We start from the raw sequence: 19,062 nt of genomic DNA on the forward strand, positions 1-19,062 counted from the left end.
AGAATGAAATTCTTTTGTCAGGATCCTCATGCGTACTACGCAAGGTGAAATGAATGAAGTACATGTGCATTCACATGTACATACTTGTCAACATTGGGATGTGAAAATAAGGGATATGCCCACCATAACAAGCGATTAAAACACCAAGATCGACATCTTAATATTATTATTATTATTTATTATGTATATATGTCTGTTCAAACACGCACCCAAAACCAAGACTTTCGCTCCACTTCAAATCGCGTGTACAGAATCCGTTTGGGAAACAGCGTCTATTTATCAATATGGAGCGCGTCAGCTGACCGCTATATGACTGTTTTGAGGATTGCATATGAAGGGGAGACTGCACGTGTAATGAAAAGAAAAGGGAATCCCGCCGTTTTTATATTTATTTCAAAGTGTTTTCATGCCTAAACAAAGCGAAAGCACAGAACAGACTCGCATTTAAGAGCAAGGGGCTGCCCCTGGTGGTTCGGCGGTATGGGTTGCGTATAGGGAGTGATGATAGGGATGCTCGGCTCTTTAAATGTTTATTTGCCACCTTTCAGAGAAAGACTGAAAATACGGGAGAAATACGGGAAAATACTTTTACGGGATCATAGCGGCATAGAACTGTAAAATACGGGAGAATCCCGGGAAAAACGGGAGGGTTGACAGGTATGCATGTATAAATAAAAAAAGCATTTAATTAAATATTAAGCATTATATTAAATATAATACGCATTTAATTAAATATGTTCATTACTGAGATGTCACAAATAAAGTATTGTCATTAATTAATAAATAAATATCTGCCTGTCTGTCTGTTTGTCTGCACAATAAAGACAACACTTAAAGAACTGCAGATCACAAACGAAATAAGTAAATAATACCAATAATATTAATACTTTAGTAGAGATTTGTAATTATAATAGTGGTACTAGTAATATCTATCTATAATAAAATCTATTCTAATAACACTAATAATAATATTATTAGTATTAATATATTATTATATTATATAATATTTGTCTGTCTGTCTGTCTGTCTGTTTATCTATCCAATAAATAGACAACACTTACAGAACTGCAGATAACAAACAAAATAAGTAAATACAAATTATACCAATAATATTAATACTTTAGTCGAGATTTGTAAGTATAATAGTGATAATAATAATAATAATTCATTCATTCATTTTCTTTTTCGGCTTAATCCCTTTATTAATCCAGGGTCGCCACAGCGGAATGAACCACCAATTTATCCAGCAGCAGATGCCCTTCCAGCTGCAGCCCATCACTGGGAAACATATATACACACTCATACACTGCAGACAATTTAGCTTACTCAATTCACCTATATCACATGTCTTTGGACTTGTGGGGGAAACCGGAGCACCCGGAGGAAACCCACGCAAACACTGGGAGAACATGCTAACTCCACACAGAAACACCAACTGACCCAGCCGGGGCTTGAACCAGCGACCTTCTTGCTGTGAGGCGATTGTGCTACCCACTGCGCCACCATGCTGCCCATGATAATAATAATTTTAATAATAAAAGAACTAATTATAAAATAATAATAATAATAATAATAGCAACAACATTCATCATTATTATTATTAATAATAAAATAACTATGACACATTATCTACAGTAATGACAATGACATTAACAACAATGACATGATGACAATAATTATTATTATAAACAAATCAACAACAATCAACACTAATAATATTAATAATAATTGGTTGTTGTCTGCAGTTTGTTAACAGTAGGGGTATATGGATGGATGGATGTGCTATTCTTATTATTATAATTGTTAATATTATTAATATCTATCTATCTATCTGTCTGTCTATCTATCATCTAACTATCTATCTACCTTTACAATAAATAGACAACAATTAAAGAACTGCAGATAACAAACTAAATAAGTAAATAATACAAATAATACCAATATTATTAATACTTTAGTGGAGATTTGTAATAATAATAGGGATACTAATAATAATTGTAATAATAATATATCAACTAATAATAATAATAATTATTATTATTATTAATAACGATAATAAAATAGATGCCATTCAAAAATCTATCTATCTATCTATCTATCTATCTATCTATCTATCTATCTATCTATCTATCTATCTATCTATCTATCTATCTATCTATCTATCTATCTATCTATCTATCTATCTATCTATCTATCTATCTATCTATCAAGGGTTAATCAGAAAAAGCACAAAGGTCATCCCATAAATTACAACACGATTGATGTACGTGGGTCTTAAAAGAGCGCCACACAGCGGTCACATCATGCAATCTCTAATCCGGCTCCATCAAGCCTGGAGTGACGAACTTCCTGCCCACATTATCTTGTATTCAGGGTGATTTTTTATCCACTGTAATTACTGAAAGGGAACAGAGTGATAACGAAATATGACGTAAAGACGCCGAGCTAACGTCGCGAAGCAGCTAAAAGCTAAAGAGTCTCGTCGTGACAGTCAACGATGTTCTTTGTATTCATGTTGTCTTCCTTTGAGCAAGGACGGGGAATTGCAAAACCACAAAGAGACTGAGCTGGTGTGTATGTATGTGTGGAGAAAGCCAACTTGAATAGGATATCCCGAGCTCACATTCGCCTGAATTGTCATAGTTTGTTTTTTACGGCACGTTCAATGCAGCGGTCGTCTGTTGACTTCTTCATCGAGTGGAAGCAGGCTTTCTCCAGTTGCAGTAGGTTCCCTTTAAATTCATCTCTTCCGGCAAAGTCACAACAGAAGGTGAATTCATTTATTACATGAACACAATGGGCTTGATAAAATGGTTGTTTATTTAGTAACGTTAACGTAAATGCCTAGGTTAAATAACGTAACGTTACAACTGCCAGGTTGCTGGATAATCCGCAACGTAAACAATGCCTTGCTCTAACTTGTATATTTATTTTCTCTAAAACAGGGAAATAGGCCTGTTACTGCAATTAACGAGAATTTATGGGATCACAAGGTAATTTAGTTTCAATAATGTAATCACTGCAAGCATCAAGTGAAATTCATGAGCAGGACCAGGTAGAGCAAGACAGAATGGTCCTTTGTTTATACTGTGTGAACACATTTGAGTGCAGCTGATGTGTTTCTGCACAACTGCCTGTTGGTGTTGAACGAGCTGACAATATTCAGCCTGTTCATGCAAGAAACTTGATCGTCTAGAGTATTCCAGAATTCTGCTGCACAGCCACAGATTGATTGGAGTGTGAAAGGGTCAATGAAATTACAATGATTAATCCTGGTGATATAATCTTTTTATTAAAGATTAAACGGAGGGAGCTTGTGAATAGGAAAAATATGCATGCTAGCCTGTAGGCGTTGAGGTAAAGTTGATTTTAAAGTCACACATTCAGAGTTTCTATATAATAATAGATTTTCAGAAATGTATTCTTTGCAAATTCTAAATCGTGAAATCATATTAGCAACAAACGACTATCAAAGTACAACACAGTCAAATAAATAGTGCTAATGTTGTTTTTAAGTCATCCTTAGATGTCATTTTAGACTAGGGCTGGGCGATTAATTGAAAAGTAATCAAAATCGACATTCAGAACTAGGGATACTCCAATCAGGATTTTTGCAGCCCATACCCAGGGGCGGATTTAACCAATAAGTGAGGTAGGAGGCCGCATAGGGCCCCGGGAAATCTGGAGGCCCCCAATAAATATCATTTAATATAAATATTACCTACAAACTATATATAACATTGTTTTCTACCATATTTTGTATGGTGAGAGTTACAAATACAATTTTAATGCAATTAAATATTATTTAATATACAATCGAATATAATATTATTATAATAATATATTATGTATTAATAATAATATTACAAAATAAAATATCCATCATGGAGCAGTCCTGCAGTCAATTTTTTTTAAAAATATATATTTATGATTTTTAGTAATCATTTAATATGTTGAGAGTGCATTAATTTTAAAGAGATTGAGTGATATAAAAAAAAGCAATATAAATAAAAGTTGAAAGGGTGCATTTCAGGACTTGGGCCCCATGGCTGGAGTTGCTTAGGGCCCCAAAATGACTAAATCTGCCCCTGCCGACACAGAATATCAATTTCTTGTCATGGTAATCAGCCGATACAGAGTACAGATTCTGATGCTTTAGGCTTTATAATGCATAAAGCACATTTTCCCTCTTAAGTATGATACTTAAGTGGACATCTCTCTTTACCTAGGAGAATAAATTAAGAATGCTTGTTGCATATAATTCCTAAAACACGTCTCTTATAACCATTGTGTGGACATGTAATGGTCAGAAGCAGCTTCACAGAAAATAATATAGATAAAACAGATTTTTAAAAAATGGTAAGAAAATCACTAACAAAGCAATTTGCAAACACTGCAAATGATGGCAGAAGAATTCAACATGTCTCAATGAAGTTTGGAGTGCATATTTGATGCATAAGAAGTTAAAATGCACACCTATATATCCATTACTTCTTTATTAAAAGAAAATAGGTCCATACACTACTGTTTATTGCAGTAAGTATATTATGAGAAGTTCTAATATTAAATATTCATGTTAATTAATTTTTTTATTTCCCTAGTATTTCCAGACAGGTTTTAATGAACTCGCAATATTGTTGAAAACAGAACTTTCAGATCTGATATGTAAAAAGATTTCAGTTCTTGCTTGTCTTCTGCTTGTAAACTTGTAAACAAACAGTTATGATCGAATCATGAGATTGACCAGATTAGCGAGTACCGATCGAGTCATAAAATGTGATTATCGGCCATTACCGATCTGTGGCCGATCGATTGGAGCATCCATATTCTGAACCTATAATCGATCTAAATTTTCTAGGTCGATTTTTATTTATTTTATTTATTTATTTTTTTTAAATTACCTTCCCTACCATGTGTGGAGTCAAGGGTTTGCAGCCACATCTGATCTCTGGTCAGGTAGGGCGATGGACCTATTCTTGAGGCTTACTTTGCACTGCATTGCCGATGATTTGAAGCTGTACCAGAGATGCCTTGAGACGGCATATTTTCAATTACAATAAAAGTATATTTACATTCAAATATTTGTTTACAGAAGATGTAAGAAACGCACTGTTTAAAATATTATTTACATGATATACCACAGTTATTTTATTTAGAGAAGATACTGCTTATTATCTACTTTTAATATGAAAAAGATGGAAAATAATACCTTTTTTTCTAAAAGTGCAAGATATTTATATTAAATTTTTGTATGGAAAATTTGTTTTAGGGAATACTTAATTTAATTTCAGTTGTTTAACTTTCATGTTCAATAAATAATCATAGATGGTGGATAGTGTGTGTTTCCCTCAATTATTCACAACCCGAATTTGCACCCTTCATTTAGAAATTTCTCACGTATAATATATTATAATGTTAAGTGAGCATATTTACTGTACAAAACCTGTCAGTGAACTACGAGGGCAAAAAATGAAATAAAATAATCATTCATTAATCGTAAATGAGTCAAAATGTTCAATTAACCAATATTTTGATTTTAGGCCAAATTGCCCAGCCCTGTTTCAGACCGAATATTCAAAGTTCCATGGTAAACAATATAGGAAGCATGTCACAAGTTGTCACCGAACAAATATGTGAATATAAAACCACACCTGTTGAAAACATTGAGATAATGTTGAAGAAGTGTTGTAATGAGTCAACCGTGCATAAATTTACATGTGTATGATTCATCATATGTCTCTCCTGACAAGGAAAGTACGAACCCGTAACAAGTGAGCACAAGCTAATTTTTAACCTCAAGTATTGTATAAAGTCTGAAAGGTTGAACAATATTGTGGTTATATAAGTCACTGAGGTGTCATACAGTGTGACATGCTGTTTTTAAATCTAGTTTCATCAACGTTTTCATTAGTTTTGGTGAAATTAGGCTGTTGTTATGAATGCCTATTTTAAATTTGACATGGTATTATAATATTGAAATATCAACATTTTTAAAATCATGTCAGTATTTTGAAGTCATTATTTTAAATAAATATGTTTTAAAGCTAAAATAGTGTTTAAAATGGTAAAGAAATTTAAAGAATATACCAGTCACCTAAACCAGTGGTTCCCAAATTGGGGGTCACAACACTATGAGAGGAGGATGCTTTGTGATTTTCAAAAATATCATGTATGTTACTAAACTATTAGTATTACCATATTTTATCCAGAACCTACAGAATATAAAAATAGTATTTAATAGTATTTAATAATATAGTATTTAGCAAATAATAAAACATCAGCCTTTCAATTCTTTTTCCATTGGAGTTGCTATTACACTAGATTAATGACAAAGTGTTTCTGTTAGTTGCAGCAGATTGATTTTACGGCACAATGTTAAACTTTGACACATTTACAGCACTCATGCACATTAAAAATAAAGGCCACGACTGAACATAGAGGATGATTTTCAAGTGGCGGTCTCCAAATATTCTTGTACTGTAAACATTGTGCCCACTATTCTCAATAATAAGGTTAATATTAAATTAAATAATGACTTTGTATAGCTTTTATTTTACATTCTTAGATGATACAAAACACAGACGTTTCGGCATTATGCCTTCACACACTGAGGGAGGCATTGTGCCGAAATGTCCATTTTGTATTATCTAAGAATGTAAAATAAAAGCTATACAAAGTCATTATTTAATCAGTGCAAATCATGACCTGAATAATAATATTATTGACAAGATTAACGCACCAAAAAAGTAAAAAAACCGCAAGCGCTCAGTGCAAACTTCATTACTGAACATAATATTAAATTAAACATGAATAATGACTATATAAATGTATGAGTAATTTCATGCAAATGTCAATCTTGACATAATAAAAAATGAAGTTTTCGCCAAAATAGCAAAATTGTTTCTGCGTTTTTTTGTGTGTAGGCTTGTATTTTACAGTGCTTTTAAAAATTCGCAAAAATGACTCTGTCAGTGTTTGCAAACAGTTGTATTTGATTTACCAAAGTCACACAAGTGGCAATTTCACATCCGTCACATCTATAACGAAGCTTTTTCCTCATAAATGCAAAAATGTAAATTGAAATAAAATCAATGATTTTTGTTCTATAGTGATCCAACTCTTATCCTTTTGATTAGCATGGTTTCTTTTGGGTTGTGCAGTTTAATTCACAGAATTTCTACAAAGTATGTTGTATACTGTAAACTCCCAGACTTTTTTTGTCACATCCATGAAGCACGTTTATTTCCCTCATTGAAAATCTAAAAAATGTTTACAGATTGATATTTTTCTGCTCCCACAACTCCGTGGTTAGTTGTTTTGAAAAATATAGAGATGTTTCAATTTAATGTTAACATATACTTCCTCTGTCAATTTATGTTTTGAGATTTTACTGCAAATGTCACATCCATAATACTGTAATTGCACATATATAGTTGTTAGACTGTTGCACTTTTCTTGTGTTGTCCATAAGCCTGTTTATATAGTTCCTATTGGTGTGTGTGCACTGTTGTGTGCAATGTTTTTATGTTTCTAACCACCTACTAGGATAGTGAGGGTCGTGAGTCAATGGAATTGTTATTTTTGGGGACGCGAGCTGAAAAGTTTGGGAACCCCTGACCTAAACTCACTTTTCTCATTTAAAATGTGTGTGCAAAATGGTATGTTATTATTTAATAATTATTACAGCTATGGAAAAAATTAAAAGGACACTTTGTAATTCCGAGTTTGTCTGGATTTAAATTGTTACACTTTAAAGTAAAACAATGTTTTAATTTCAGAAAAGTTTAGAAAGCAGTGTTTGCACTTTTGTTATTTTGACCCATTTATGTAAAGAGAAACCGCTCCAAATGTCCATTTTGTTTGCAACTGACATTCAGAGGGACTGAGACTTTTTTAAGATTCTCTTAACGCTGTCTGTAGCAAAAAAAAAAAAAAAAAGTAAGCTGCACAAACAATTGCACATAAATAAATCTTTTAAAACTAAAACATTCATGTTTGACTGTTCATTTACATACCAATGACATTTTGGGGGATTGAAAATGTTTTTCAAAGTGTAAAAAGATATCATAATGTAAACCGCAAAAACATGCCTATAACCTGAAAACGTAATACACACTCATCTGATGACACAGTTTTCACAAAATTGTGTTTTTGGTGGACGGAGACAATAACTAGGGATGCTACTATCAATTGGCCGGAAATTTGTATCAGCCAATAATCACATTTAATGACTTGATCGGTACTTGCTGATTTGGCCGATCTCATGAACCGATCACAATTGTTTGTTTATGCGAGCAATATGGAAAGGAGGGAAGGAAGGAAGGAAGATGCACGTGCACACCTGGGTTATACATACAGCAGCTACTGCATGTATTTCTGCCTTTTTACATAAAAGAACTGAGAGTTCTGTGTTTTTGATAGTATTCCAAGTTCACTAAAACCGGGCTGGAAATATTAGATGAATTAAAAAAACGACTTTGAAATAATATTTTTTAACATTAATATTTGATAATATAACTTCTTGTACTTATTCCAATAAACTTTATAAGCCTATTTCCTTTTAGTAAGTAAGTAATGGATTTAAAGGTGTGCATTTTTACTTTTTAGGCATCAAATATGAGCTCCAAACTTTTCTTGATTGAGACGTTGAACTCTTCTTTCATCTTTTGCAGTGTTTCCAAATTGCATTGTTAGTACATTTTTTTTTCATCTGTGCTCTGTCATGTAAAGCTGCTTCTGACCATGACATGTTCACACCGAAATGGTTAAAAGAGACATGCTTAAGGTATTATATGCAGCATCCTCTAATTATTCTCTTAGCTAAGGAGAGATGTCCAGTTAAGTATCATACTTGGAGGGAAAATGTGCTTTATGCATTATAAACCTTGAAGCATCAGAATCGGTACTTTGCTCTGTATTGGCTGATCACCATGACAAGGTATCTGTACTTGGTATTGGCTGCAAAATTCCTAATCGGAGCATCCCTAACAATAACACCATTGTTTTCAGAAACTTGAACTTAAAGTTTATGCCTCAAATTGTTGTTATATAAATGATTGGCCAAAACACAAAAAGTTTTCAGTTTATACCACTAAACTTGTCTGCACAATAAGCACTTAATAATGACAATTTGTTCATGTTATCCATTTGAAAAATCCTTGCAAACTGATCTCTTTTTCTCCCAGTTTCCTCTGATGAGATGAGCGTGCGTGCGGGGCAGGGCAGTGACGAGGTGCTGGTGTCGCAGGCGGTGTGGGATTACCTTGCAGCCGCTGGACGGCCCTGGTTGGTTGACTTCGAGGACAAGCAGGGACTGAGCGCTGATATTATCCGGCGTGGAGAGCGTGGCGGCTGCTGTGCCGTGCGTCTCTCCCCGGTGGAAAGCAGCAGCCGTGCAAGAACAGGTATGATGGAGGGACTCGTTTCTCCTGTTACACGGAAAGCATTCATAGACTTATGCCGCTGTGCCCGAAAGGAGATGACCAAACAGGAGGCGGCTCCTAAAAGGAAACGTTCGTTGTTACCCTGTGTGGCGGCAATGGAACCTGATGGAGAAGGGAGCTTGTTGCCTCCACCTCCACCTCAACCACGGCGCTCGCAGAGGCAACAGCAGAAATACAGGAAAAGCGCAGATATGGACACTTGTGTGGTTTTACCCATGCAGCAGGAGGCTTCTGCGAGGACAGTGTCTGAGTTAGTCGTTTGTCATGAAGAAGAGAGCACCGTTTGCTCTATCTGCATGGGTGAAATGGTGGAAAAGACAACTCTGGACAAGTGTGGCCATGCATTCTGCAGGTCCTGCTTAGAACAGGCATTTCAGGTAAAGAAAGCCTGTCCTGTGTGCAGACTAGTGTACGGTCAGCTTATCGGTAACCAGCCGGCCAATGGGAGCATGATGGTTGAAAGAGACCCAGACCTGGAGCTGCCTGGCCATGAAGGTTATGGCTGCATATGCATTATTTACAGCTTCCCTCCTGGTTTGCAGGCGGTGAGTGCTGCTCACAGGCGAATTACAACTGCTGCATGCTTTGCATTCTGATAAGCGCATTATAAAGCACATAAAAATTCCACACGGAGTATGTAATCACACACTATTATGTTTTGAAATTCTTTCAGCAAGAGCATCCAAACCCTGGAGTAAGGTATCCAGGCACAGACCGGGTGGCGTACCTGCCAGACAACCCTGAGGGAAACCGCGTGCTCCGCATGCTGCGGCGGGCATTTGAGCAGCGGCTCATCTTCACCATAGGCACCTCCATGACCACCGGCATGCATAATGTTATTACTTGGAATGATATCCACCACAAGACCTCTATATGGGGTGGACCACGATGGTATGTCATTTAATAGATGTATGCTAAATTATGTCTGAGTAATATGTGAAACCACAGGCATCTCTTGAATTTGTAGTTTTTTATATTATTATTAAGACCGCCAGATTTGTGTAAGTCCTTCAGATAAAATACATTCAAGAAAAATGTTGTGCAATAGATTTAAAGGGATAATTCACCCCAAAAAGAAAATGTTCTGACTATTTATGCACACTCAAGTGGTTCCAAACCTTTATTTTTTTCAGTTTAACACACAATTATATATTTTGAATAATATTTAACTTGTAAACCATTAACTTTAATAGTAGAAAAAAAATGCTATGAATGTCAATGGTTAGCGGTCTCCAACATTTTTCAAAATATCTTCTTTTGAACAGGTTTGTGACCAGTAAATAACAGAATCTTCAGTTTTGGGTGAACGATCCTTTTAAGGTCTATTCACACTTATCTTGGTTTATTAGGCTTTTGATTTTTAAGATTGAACTTAGACACAGAAAGGTGTATAATCATGACAATGTTATAATTTCTTTTATTTCACAACTGCACTTACTAAACATTCAAGGCAATGCTTTGTGCTGGGCTGAACACACGGTTGCATTCGTGTGATTCGTGTCATTTTTATAATTTATGAACCTACAAAGAGCTTATACAGTGCGAGTCAGAACAGGGCCAGGAATTCCTTCTATTATTCTGTAATGAACAACATCACAAAAAGCCAAGTTTATGCTAATGCAATCATGTTTTTGGAATAATATTTCAGTAGTAAAAAGTTTGAGGTCAGTTTTTTTTCTCTCATGTTTTTTATTTTAAAGAAAATTATTCCGTTCATCAAGGCGCATTTATTTAATGTAAAAAAATAATAATTTGTAGTAAAATGTTAAAATATTAATTGATTTCTTATGGTATGTAGTTTAAAATTATTACTCTAGTCATTATTGCTTTTATTACTATAATAATAATAAAAATAATAATAATAATTAATATTAGAGTGATTTCTGAAGGATCATGTGACTCTGAAGACTGGAGTAATGCAGCTGAGAATTCATCTTTAGAATCACTGGAACAAATTATTGAATGAAATTCTAAACTACTTTTGAACAGTTATTTTATAGTGCAATAACATTTCACAATTGTACAATTTGTACTGTATTTTTGATCAAATATATGTAGCCTTGGTGAGCAGAAGAAGCTTATTTTAAAACATTTAAAATTCCTACTGACCCCAAACTTTTGACCAGTAGTGTATGTCATGAATTACTCGCCCTCATGTCTTTCCAAACCCTTGAGACCTTTGTTTGTCTTCGAAACACTAATAAAATATGTCAGATGAAATGTTCCTTTCTCTTTCAAAATGAAAAGAACATTCCTCAAAACAGACTACAGTGTTCAGCATATATAAGTACACCCCTCACAAATCTGTCTTTTACATTCATATTTTTAATCAGAAGCTTTACAATATTATATTTGTGCATATTCATTAGAGTAGTCAGTACTGAAGCCAAATCTGGATCTTATCTAACAAAATAACTTACGATAATGATCCAAAAATTAGTACAACCAAATTTATATGTTATAGATAAAAACTAAATGCAAATTTAAGAGGAAAAATCAAGAGAAGCAAAAAAAAAAAAGGAAATATTAAGTTGAAATTTTGTAGGTTTTCATTTTTTTCAACATTTTACTTGAATTTAATTGTATTATCTTTCAATTTCTAAATATGTTTGGTTGCTAAAATATAATTTTATTAAATATATCTGTTTATTAAATCCGTTTTGTTTAAATGCACCAAAAATACATTGCCTATATTCACTGAGAAATGGAAAAAAATGTTCATTTTCAAAATGAGGTGTACTCAATTGTGCTGAGCCTTGCATATGCCATCAGTGGTTCAGTCAGAATATCATCAAACTACAATAATACTTTTGAGAGCACAAAAAAAAATATAAAGACTTTATTCAACCGTTTCTTCTCCTCTGTGTCAGTATATTGCGCACGTTCATGAGCAATGTGCACTTGATGTATACTCTGGATGCCTGCACTCAAAGTCCTCTGTTTGAAACCGCATGATCAAGTGTGATACAAACAAAGAGCACGGCAGTCTCATAAAAGTGCAACCTATACTGCCACTGAGAAGAAACTGTTGAAAAAAGTCATTAGTTTTGTTTTATGAATGGCTTTGGTCACACAGGTGTGAGACTCAGTTCCTGGAGGGCCACAGCTCTGCACAGTTTAGTTTCAACCCTAATTAAACACACCTAATCAAACTAAAGTCCTTCAGGCTTGTTTGAAACCTACAGGTAAGTGTGTTGGAGCAGTGTTGGAACTAAACTGCAGGTTTGCAGCCCTCCAGGAACTGAGTTTGACACTCTTAGGTGTTTGAGGGTATGTATTTAATATCAGAAGTTTAATTTTTGGGTGAACTATCCCTTTAATACCTTTTGAATATAGTAGAAAACACTGAAGTTTAGCTTTTTAGCTGCGTCTTTTATTGTAATGTTATGTTGTTTATTTTTCAGCTTTGGCTATCCAGATCCCACATACCTTGTGCGGGTGACAGAGGAGCTGCGAGAGAAAGGAATAACCGCTGACTGATTTGCTTCTAGCACTTAAAAAGGATGACAAATGTGTATGTGTGTTTGCTTAACCACAGTTCCAACACAAAGCCACTGTGTGGAATCAAGCCACAGTCATCTGCTGCAGAACGACCGTTCACAATGTTTCATTTCGATCTTTATGTTTAGCTTCGTTCTTTAGTTTACTTGAGTGCGTTTCACATACAGTATTTTCTTTGGTACAAACCTGGGGTGCACTTTACTGAAACACTCAGCTGAGATTAAAATACCCACTGGACTGCTGAAATGCGAATGTCATAAAGGTGTACACGTTTCCTCATCCGCAGTACAGCCTTTCTCTTGCCGGTTTCAGGTTAGAATCACTGGACTCCCTCTTCTAACTCCATTTCTTCCATTCTAGACTATGCTTAATAACATTTTCAATTTATGGTAACATCAGAGCGGAGATAAATGAGGGACAAACGGCTCAGCACAGCTAAATGGGTACAGCTGGGACAATCCCATTCAACCCTTTTCTTTTTTTCCCCTAGTAATCAGCACTAAGAGGCACTTTGCAATGGAAGTAATCTTTTTATTATGAGAATTTAAAGTGGGTTCTGCTTGATCTTCCAAAGTGCAGGATCTAGAGTCTTTATTTGTGGGCCTTCCTGATTATAAGGTCCTAGTCAAATAGATGCAAGTCAATTTTCTTTTTGTCCTGCTTTTCATTATCTATAATGTTTTGTATTTTTGTTTTGACTATGGTGTGCTTAAAAGGTAATATGTTTATGTTTGTTGGGTTCACTTTTCCCTAGTTTGCGTTTTCTGAGGTGTTTACAGATTTTTGCGTTCATCCATTTTGGATGTCTGTCACGGATAAATAAAATGATGTCAAAATGAAAGGGCGCGTAAACAACTTATACCAAACTAAAAGCATAACAGCTCGAAACTTTGCTGTATCCATTGTTTTCATGCCTCAGGCTTGGAGAAAAGCCCGAGCACTGAGTTTATTTTGAAGAATCAGCAGATTGGTCCACACAGAGTTCGCTGAAGTAGAAAATAATTCAATACCACAGCAAATGACTCTCACAAAAATTGTGCCCAGGTCATATTTAAACCTAAAATCAAAAGAAGGAAGGATCTAATGGATTTCTAAGGATTTGTTTTAAATATTGGTATTATTGGTTTCATATCAGTTGTAAAGAAATTGATAATAAAAAAAATGGTAATAAAAAGAAGCTTGATAATAAAAAAAGCGTTCAACAAGTATTATTATTATTATTGCATCAACATTTATTATTATTATTTTTTAATACGCGTTGAAAGCTTTTTTAAATTATCAGTTTCTTTACAACTGATATGAAACCAATGTCATATTTAAAACAAATCATAAGAAATCCAATATACTGCATAAAAAAATCAAATACACTGCATAAAGTTTTTTGGAGTTTTTGTCTTATTTCTAGTCCAAATATCTGAACATTCTTCAATTAAGAAGCATTTTCCAGACAAGTGCTTTTGGAAATAAATCACAATTAAGAGTGTTTTTTTTCCTTTAAAAAGCTAAATAATCTGTCGATGGGGTAAGTAAAATTAATCTATCTTCAAAACAGGAACAAGGTAGTTTTTCTTACCTCATTTTGCTTGTTTTGAGGAAAAAAATGACTTAAATTTGGTTTATTATCTCTGAAAACAAAACAATATTTTTACCTGTTTAGAAAATGCTTTTTGATTGAAGAATATTTAGATATTTTTACTGAAAACATGATGAAATTTTTTTGATTTTGATTTTTCTGCAGTGTAGTGAAACCGTAATGCAGTAATTAAAAACAACTTTGTTACATCACTTATAGAATCTAAAACACAAAAATGCAGTATACTTTTCAATCCAAAGCCCAAATTAATTGTTTTCTTTTGATTTTAGTGTGAGATTTGACTTTTCGTGAGACTCTGAATTTCCCAAATATAAACTTGGATGCTGATGATCATGAAGAATATTTATCAGATAAGTTTTTTGTTTTTCTCTTCACTGAAAAGTTCTTGTGCCTTCTGCTAAAGGTCACAGCCGGTTTTCCTAATGGTACTCATTATTCGTTAGTATTGGTTAAACTGTGTTCTAATCAATATGAAGAGTTAACCTCACAGCACTTCTTTAGCTTTAAGCTAAATGCATAATGGTTTAGAATCCAGCAACCAAGTCTCGAATAGTTTTGCGCAAACCAAAACATTTGCTTTGTATTAAGACACTTCATCATGTGTTGTTAGAGGTTGCTTCCATTTTACAGTATCACTTAACAGAAAACAGTATCGGATTTAATTTTTCATTTTGATACCATGTTTTCTTACTCCAACCTTTATGTTATGATGGACCAACTCAATCAGGATTCGTGGGACTTAAATGTTACTGTCATGCAAAATTCTATGCACTTCAAATGTCGGATTTATAAAATAGACCTCTTCAGATGACTGATTGTTCAAATTAAATAATTTGCCTTTATAGTTGTGTTGATTTGTATTTCATAATTGAAATGTATGCTACAATTAAAATGTGCTTTACATTTTCATACTTGAATAAAGGGATTCTGTTCTGTTCGTTTTTGTCATGTTTACTTGTCAAGGTGACTTGCTCGTAAATGATTACATGAATTATAAATAACTCTGTGAAGACTTATTTTTTTAACCAAAGAGAGATTTGTGATTCACCCAGATGAACAGAATGAATTCTTACTGAAAGCAAACATTTTCTGGGTGACACGGTGGTGAAGTGGGTAGCCCTGTCGCCTCACCGCAAGAAGGTCGCTGGTTTGAGCCCTGGCTGGGTCAGTTGGCATTTCTATGTAGAGTTTGCATGTTTTCCCCGTGTTCGCGTGGGTTTCCTCGAGGTGCTTCGGTTTCCCCCACAATCAAAATGCATGCAGTAAAGGTGAATTGAATAAACTAAATTGGCCGTACTCTGTTTGTGAGAGGGAGTGAGTGTGTATGAGTGTTTCCGGCTAGAAGTACATCCGCTGCATAAAACAAATGCTGGATAAGATGGTGGTTTATTCTGCTGTGGCAACCCATGATGAATAAAGGGACTAAGCCGAAAAGAAAATTAATGAATGAATGAACAATATTTTTCAGCATTCAGATTTAGTCACAAACTAAGGCATGCTTGCTTGACTTGTGAGAGCCAGTAAAATCACTTTTGTGTGGCAGTTGAGCTTCCAGGAAGTGGAACCAATTAGGTTTGTCCTCCTGCATCAAACAGGCATGGTTTAACTTCTGTACATTCTGAACTTCTCTACATATTGCTTATCACTGTTGTATGAGAATTCTAACACTAAAAATTTACATTCGTTCTATGTGTCATTTAAAGCAGTCATGTCTCTTCAGAAGACAGCTACATTCATATGGATTTACTTTAAAGCATCATCGTTTTGAGTGAACAGACTTGGAGAAGTGACAGTAATCTTTTAGGTTTTTTTAATAATATATTTGTTTAAAAGAATGTGGTTTGAAAAAACATGATTGGCTAATGATGATATCCTTTTAATTTTGAGGTGAATTTACAGAAAACCTTGAGATTAGCAATATCGGCTAATCACGTAAGTGTATTTATCATGGACTAAAAAGATCGCCAGAGGAGTATATTTACTTTTAAATTTGTGTTACATTATAATTTATTAATTACAAATACTTTTTCTAACTGTTTGATATTTTGTATTTTGCACTATAATGACTTCCGTTGTGGTAATGTGACTAAATGCAACGTGGCGTCTTACTAAACGGAATGGAAATATTCTTTGGAGAAATCCGGATCGGATATCCAGCAAACTGAACAATTTAGAGTGTGAACTGTGTTAAATTTCTTTAGTCTTGAGTTAATGATAAAAAACAGCTTGGAGCGCTGCTCCAAAATGCCCAACAGAGGTCACCACTGCTCCAAAGTTACAAAGAAATGTTTTGAATGTGTTTTGAGGTGTACGCGCGGTACTTAAATCGTATATTGTTTTTTAGTCACGTTCTTAAAATGTATGTTAACATTATTAAGATAACATGACCTCAAACGTATTAAAGGTTTCATAATTCGACACAAACAGCAGTTCTGCCATTCCTTCCAGGAGCCAGATTTTAAACAAAGGCCCATTTTCATCGCAGAGAATCATCTGGGATGACACCAAGGACAGTAAACAGTATGTATTAAACAAACCAGAGCACACTGCAGTTATTAATATTAATCTCTGCAGCTAACAGTTTGTTGCGTAACAGACAGAGGGAACAAACCTTCAGTGAACATTTTTAAAAAAATAATTCTATTGTTAACCTTGTGTTTGAGGGAATGCCATGCAATCTGGCCATGTTGGCAATTAGCTAATTTGGCTTGCTTTTATTACTTGATGAATTTGTGCCAATACCCAGTAGGCTAGATTTTAAATGGACACATGGCCTTTGACATCAAAGCATAAAAAGACTGGGATTTTTAAAAACATAATCTTATTTTCATATATTTATATACACAGTTGAAGTCAGAATTATTAGCCCCTCTGAATTATTGGCCCTCCTGTTTATTTTTTCCCCCAATTTCTGTATAATGGAGAGTAGATATATTTTAACACATTTCTAAACAATAGTTTTAATAACTAATTTCTAATGACTGATTTTAATCTTTGCCATGATGACAGTAAATAATATTTTACTAGATATTTTCAAGACACTTCTATACAGCTTAAAGTGACATTTTAAGGCTTAACTAGGTTAATTAGGGTAACTAGGCAAATTATTGCATAATGATGGTTTGTTCTGTAGACTATCGAAAAAAATATATAGATTAAAGGGGCTAATAATTTTTACCTTAAAATGTTTTTTTAAAAATTGAAAACTGCTTTTATTCTATTCTATTTATTTTATTCTAGTCAAAATAAACAAATAAGAACTTCTCCAGAAGAAAAAATATTATCAGACATTCTGTGAAAATTTCCTAGCTCTGTTAAACATGAAATATTTAAAAAAAGAAAGAAAAAAAAAATGGGAGGGAGGCTATTAATTCTGACTTCAACTGTATGTCTTATCAGTCTTAAGACTAAACATTAAACACAGGGCAGTCAGTATTTTAAACTTGAGGGGGTTTTGGCAGAAATGCAGTGACGGGTGGTGCACTGTGCTGCAAAATGGAAAACCTGTGTTGAAATGTTACTCAGGGCATTTCCTCCGATTATGCTATTGAGCCTTAAGCAATGCACTGAATTCCCATCTGTTTTAAGGTCTATAGTTGTACAATGGCACACTGACCTCTCTCTGCATCTGTGTTAAGAGATAAGAGAACGGTAATGAAACGTGAACATTGGTAACAAGATTACCCAACCACTTTTTTTGTTTCTACAAAGCAGGGTTATTATAGTTAACTAAAATTCAAACCATAAAGAAGTGAAATGGATTAAACATTAACTGAATAAAGTTAGTTTACTAAGGAAATTATGTTTATTAATTATCTTTTTTTAAATGTTTCCCAAATTATGTTTAACAGAGCAAGGAAATTTTCACAGTATGTCTAATAATGTTTTTTCTTCTGGAGAAAGTCTTATTGGTTGTATTTCGGCTTGAATAAAAGCAGTTTTTAATTTTTTAATTTTAAGGTCAAAATTATTATCCCCTTTAAGCTATATTTTTTTTCTACAGAACAAACCATCGTTATACAATAACTTGCCTAATTACCCTAATCTGCCTAGTTAACCTAATTAACCTAGTTAAACCTTTAAATGTCACTTTAAGCTGTTTTGAAGTTTCTTGAAAAATAACTAGTAAAATATTATTTACTGTCATCATGGCAAAGATTAAACCTATTATGTTTAGAAATGTGTTGAGAAAATTTTTCACTCCATTAAACAGAAATTGGGGATAATAATTCTGACTTCAAATGTATGTGTATATATATATATATATATATATATATATATATATATATATATATATATATATATATATATATATATATATATATATATATATATATATATATATATATATATATATATGATTATATATATGATAATTATTATTATTTTTAGTGGATAGAATAGTGTAGAGAATTGACAGGAAATTATGGGGAGTAGAGAGAGAGGAAGGATCAGCAAAGGACCTCGAGACGAAAATCGAACTTGGATCGCCTTGAGCACCTTGGTGCTATATGTCAGCGCACT

The 19,062-nt window shown here is 33.8% G+C and overlaps 1 protein-coding gene across 4 annotated transcripts; it reads left to right on the top strand.

Annotated features, from left to right (window-relative positions):
- Positions 1 to 2,330: 2,330 nt before the first annotated feature.
- dtx3 (deltex E3 ubiquitin ligase 3) lies at positions 2,331 to 15,475 on the top strand. Of its 4 annotated transcripts, none has more exons than XM_056449333.1 (5): positions 2,331 to 2,770; positions 2,946 to 2,993; positions 9,186 to 9,988; positions 10,117 to 10,334; positions 12,848 to 15,475. In XM_056449333.1, exons 2-5 carry the CDS (start codon positions 2,981 to 2,983, stop codon positions 12,921 to 12,923), a joined length of 1,110 nt encoding a protein of 369 aa, XP_056305308.1. In that variant the 5' UTR covers positions 2,331 to 2,770; positions 2,946 to 2,980; the 3' UTR covers positions 12,924 to 15,475. The 4 variants fall into 4 exon arrangements, with proteins under 4 accessions (XP_056305308.1, XP_056305309.1, XP_056305310.1 ...); XM_056449334.1 differs by having other exon boundaries at positions 2,331 to 2,723; XM_056449335.1 differs by lacking the exon at positions 2,946 to 2,993.
- The last annotated feature ends 3,587 nt before the right edge of the window (positions 15,476 to 19,062 follow it).

This window comes from Danio aesculapii, chromosome 23, assembly GCF_903798145.1.
Source record: "Danio aesculapii chromosome 23, fDanAes4.1, whole genome shotgun sequence".
NCBI lineage: Eukaryota > Metazoa > Chordata > Actinopteri > Cypriniformes > Danionidae > Danio > Danio aesculapii.

What these genes read in the sequence shown, in the direction of transcription:
- dtx3 (XM_056449332.1), top strand. Translation starts at nt 2,666, where the DNA reads ATGCAGCGGTCGTCTGTTGACTTCTTCATCGAGTGGAAGCAGGCTTTC. An exon ending in GCAGGCTTTCTCCAGTTGCA is followed by an intron (nt 2,724 to 9,185) that starts GTAGGTTCCCTT and finishes TTTTTCTCCCAG; the next exon opens with TTTCCTCTGATGAGATGAGC. An exon ending in TCCCTCCTGGTTTGCAGGCG is followed by an intron (nt 9,989 to 10,116) that starts GTGAGTGCTGCT and finishes AAATTCTTTCAG; the next exon opens with CAAGAGCATCCAAACCCTGG.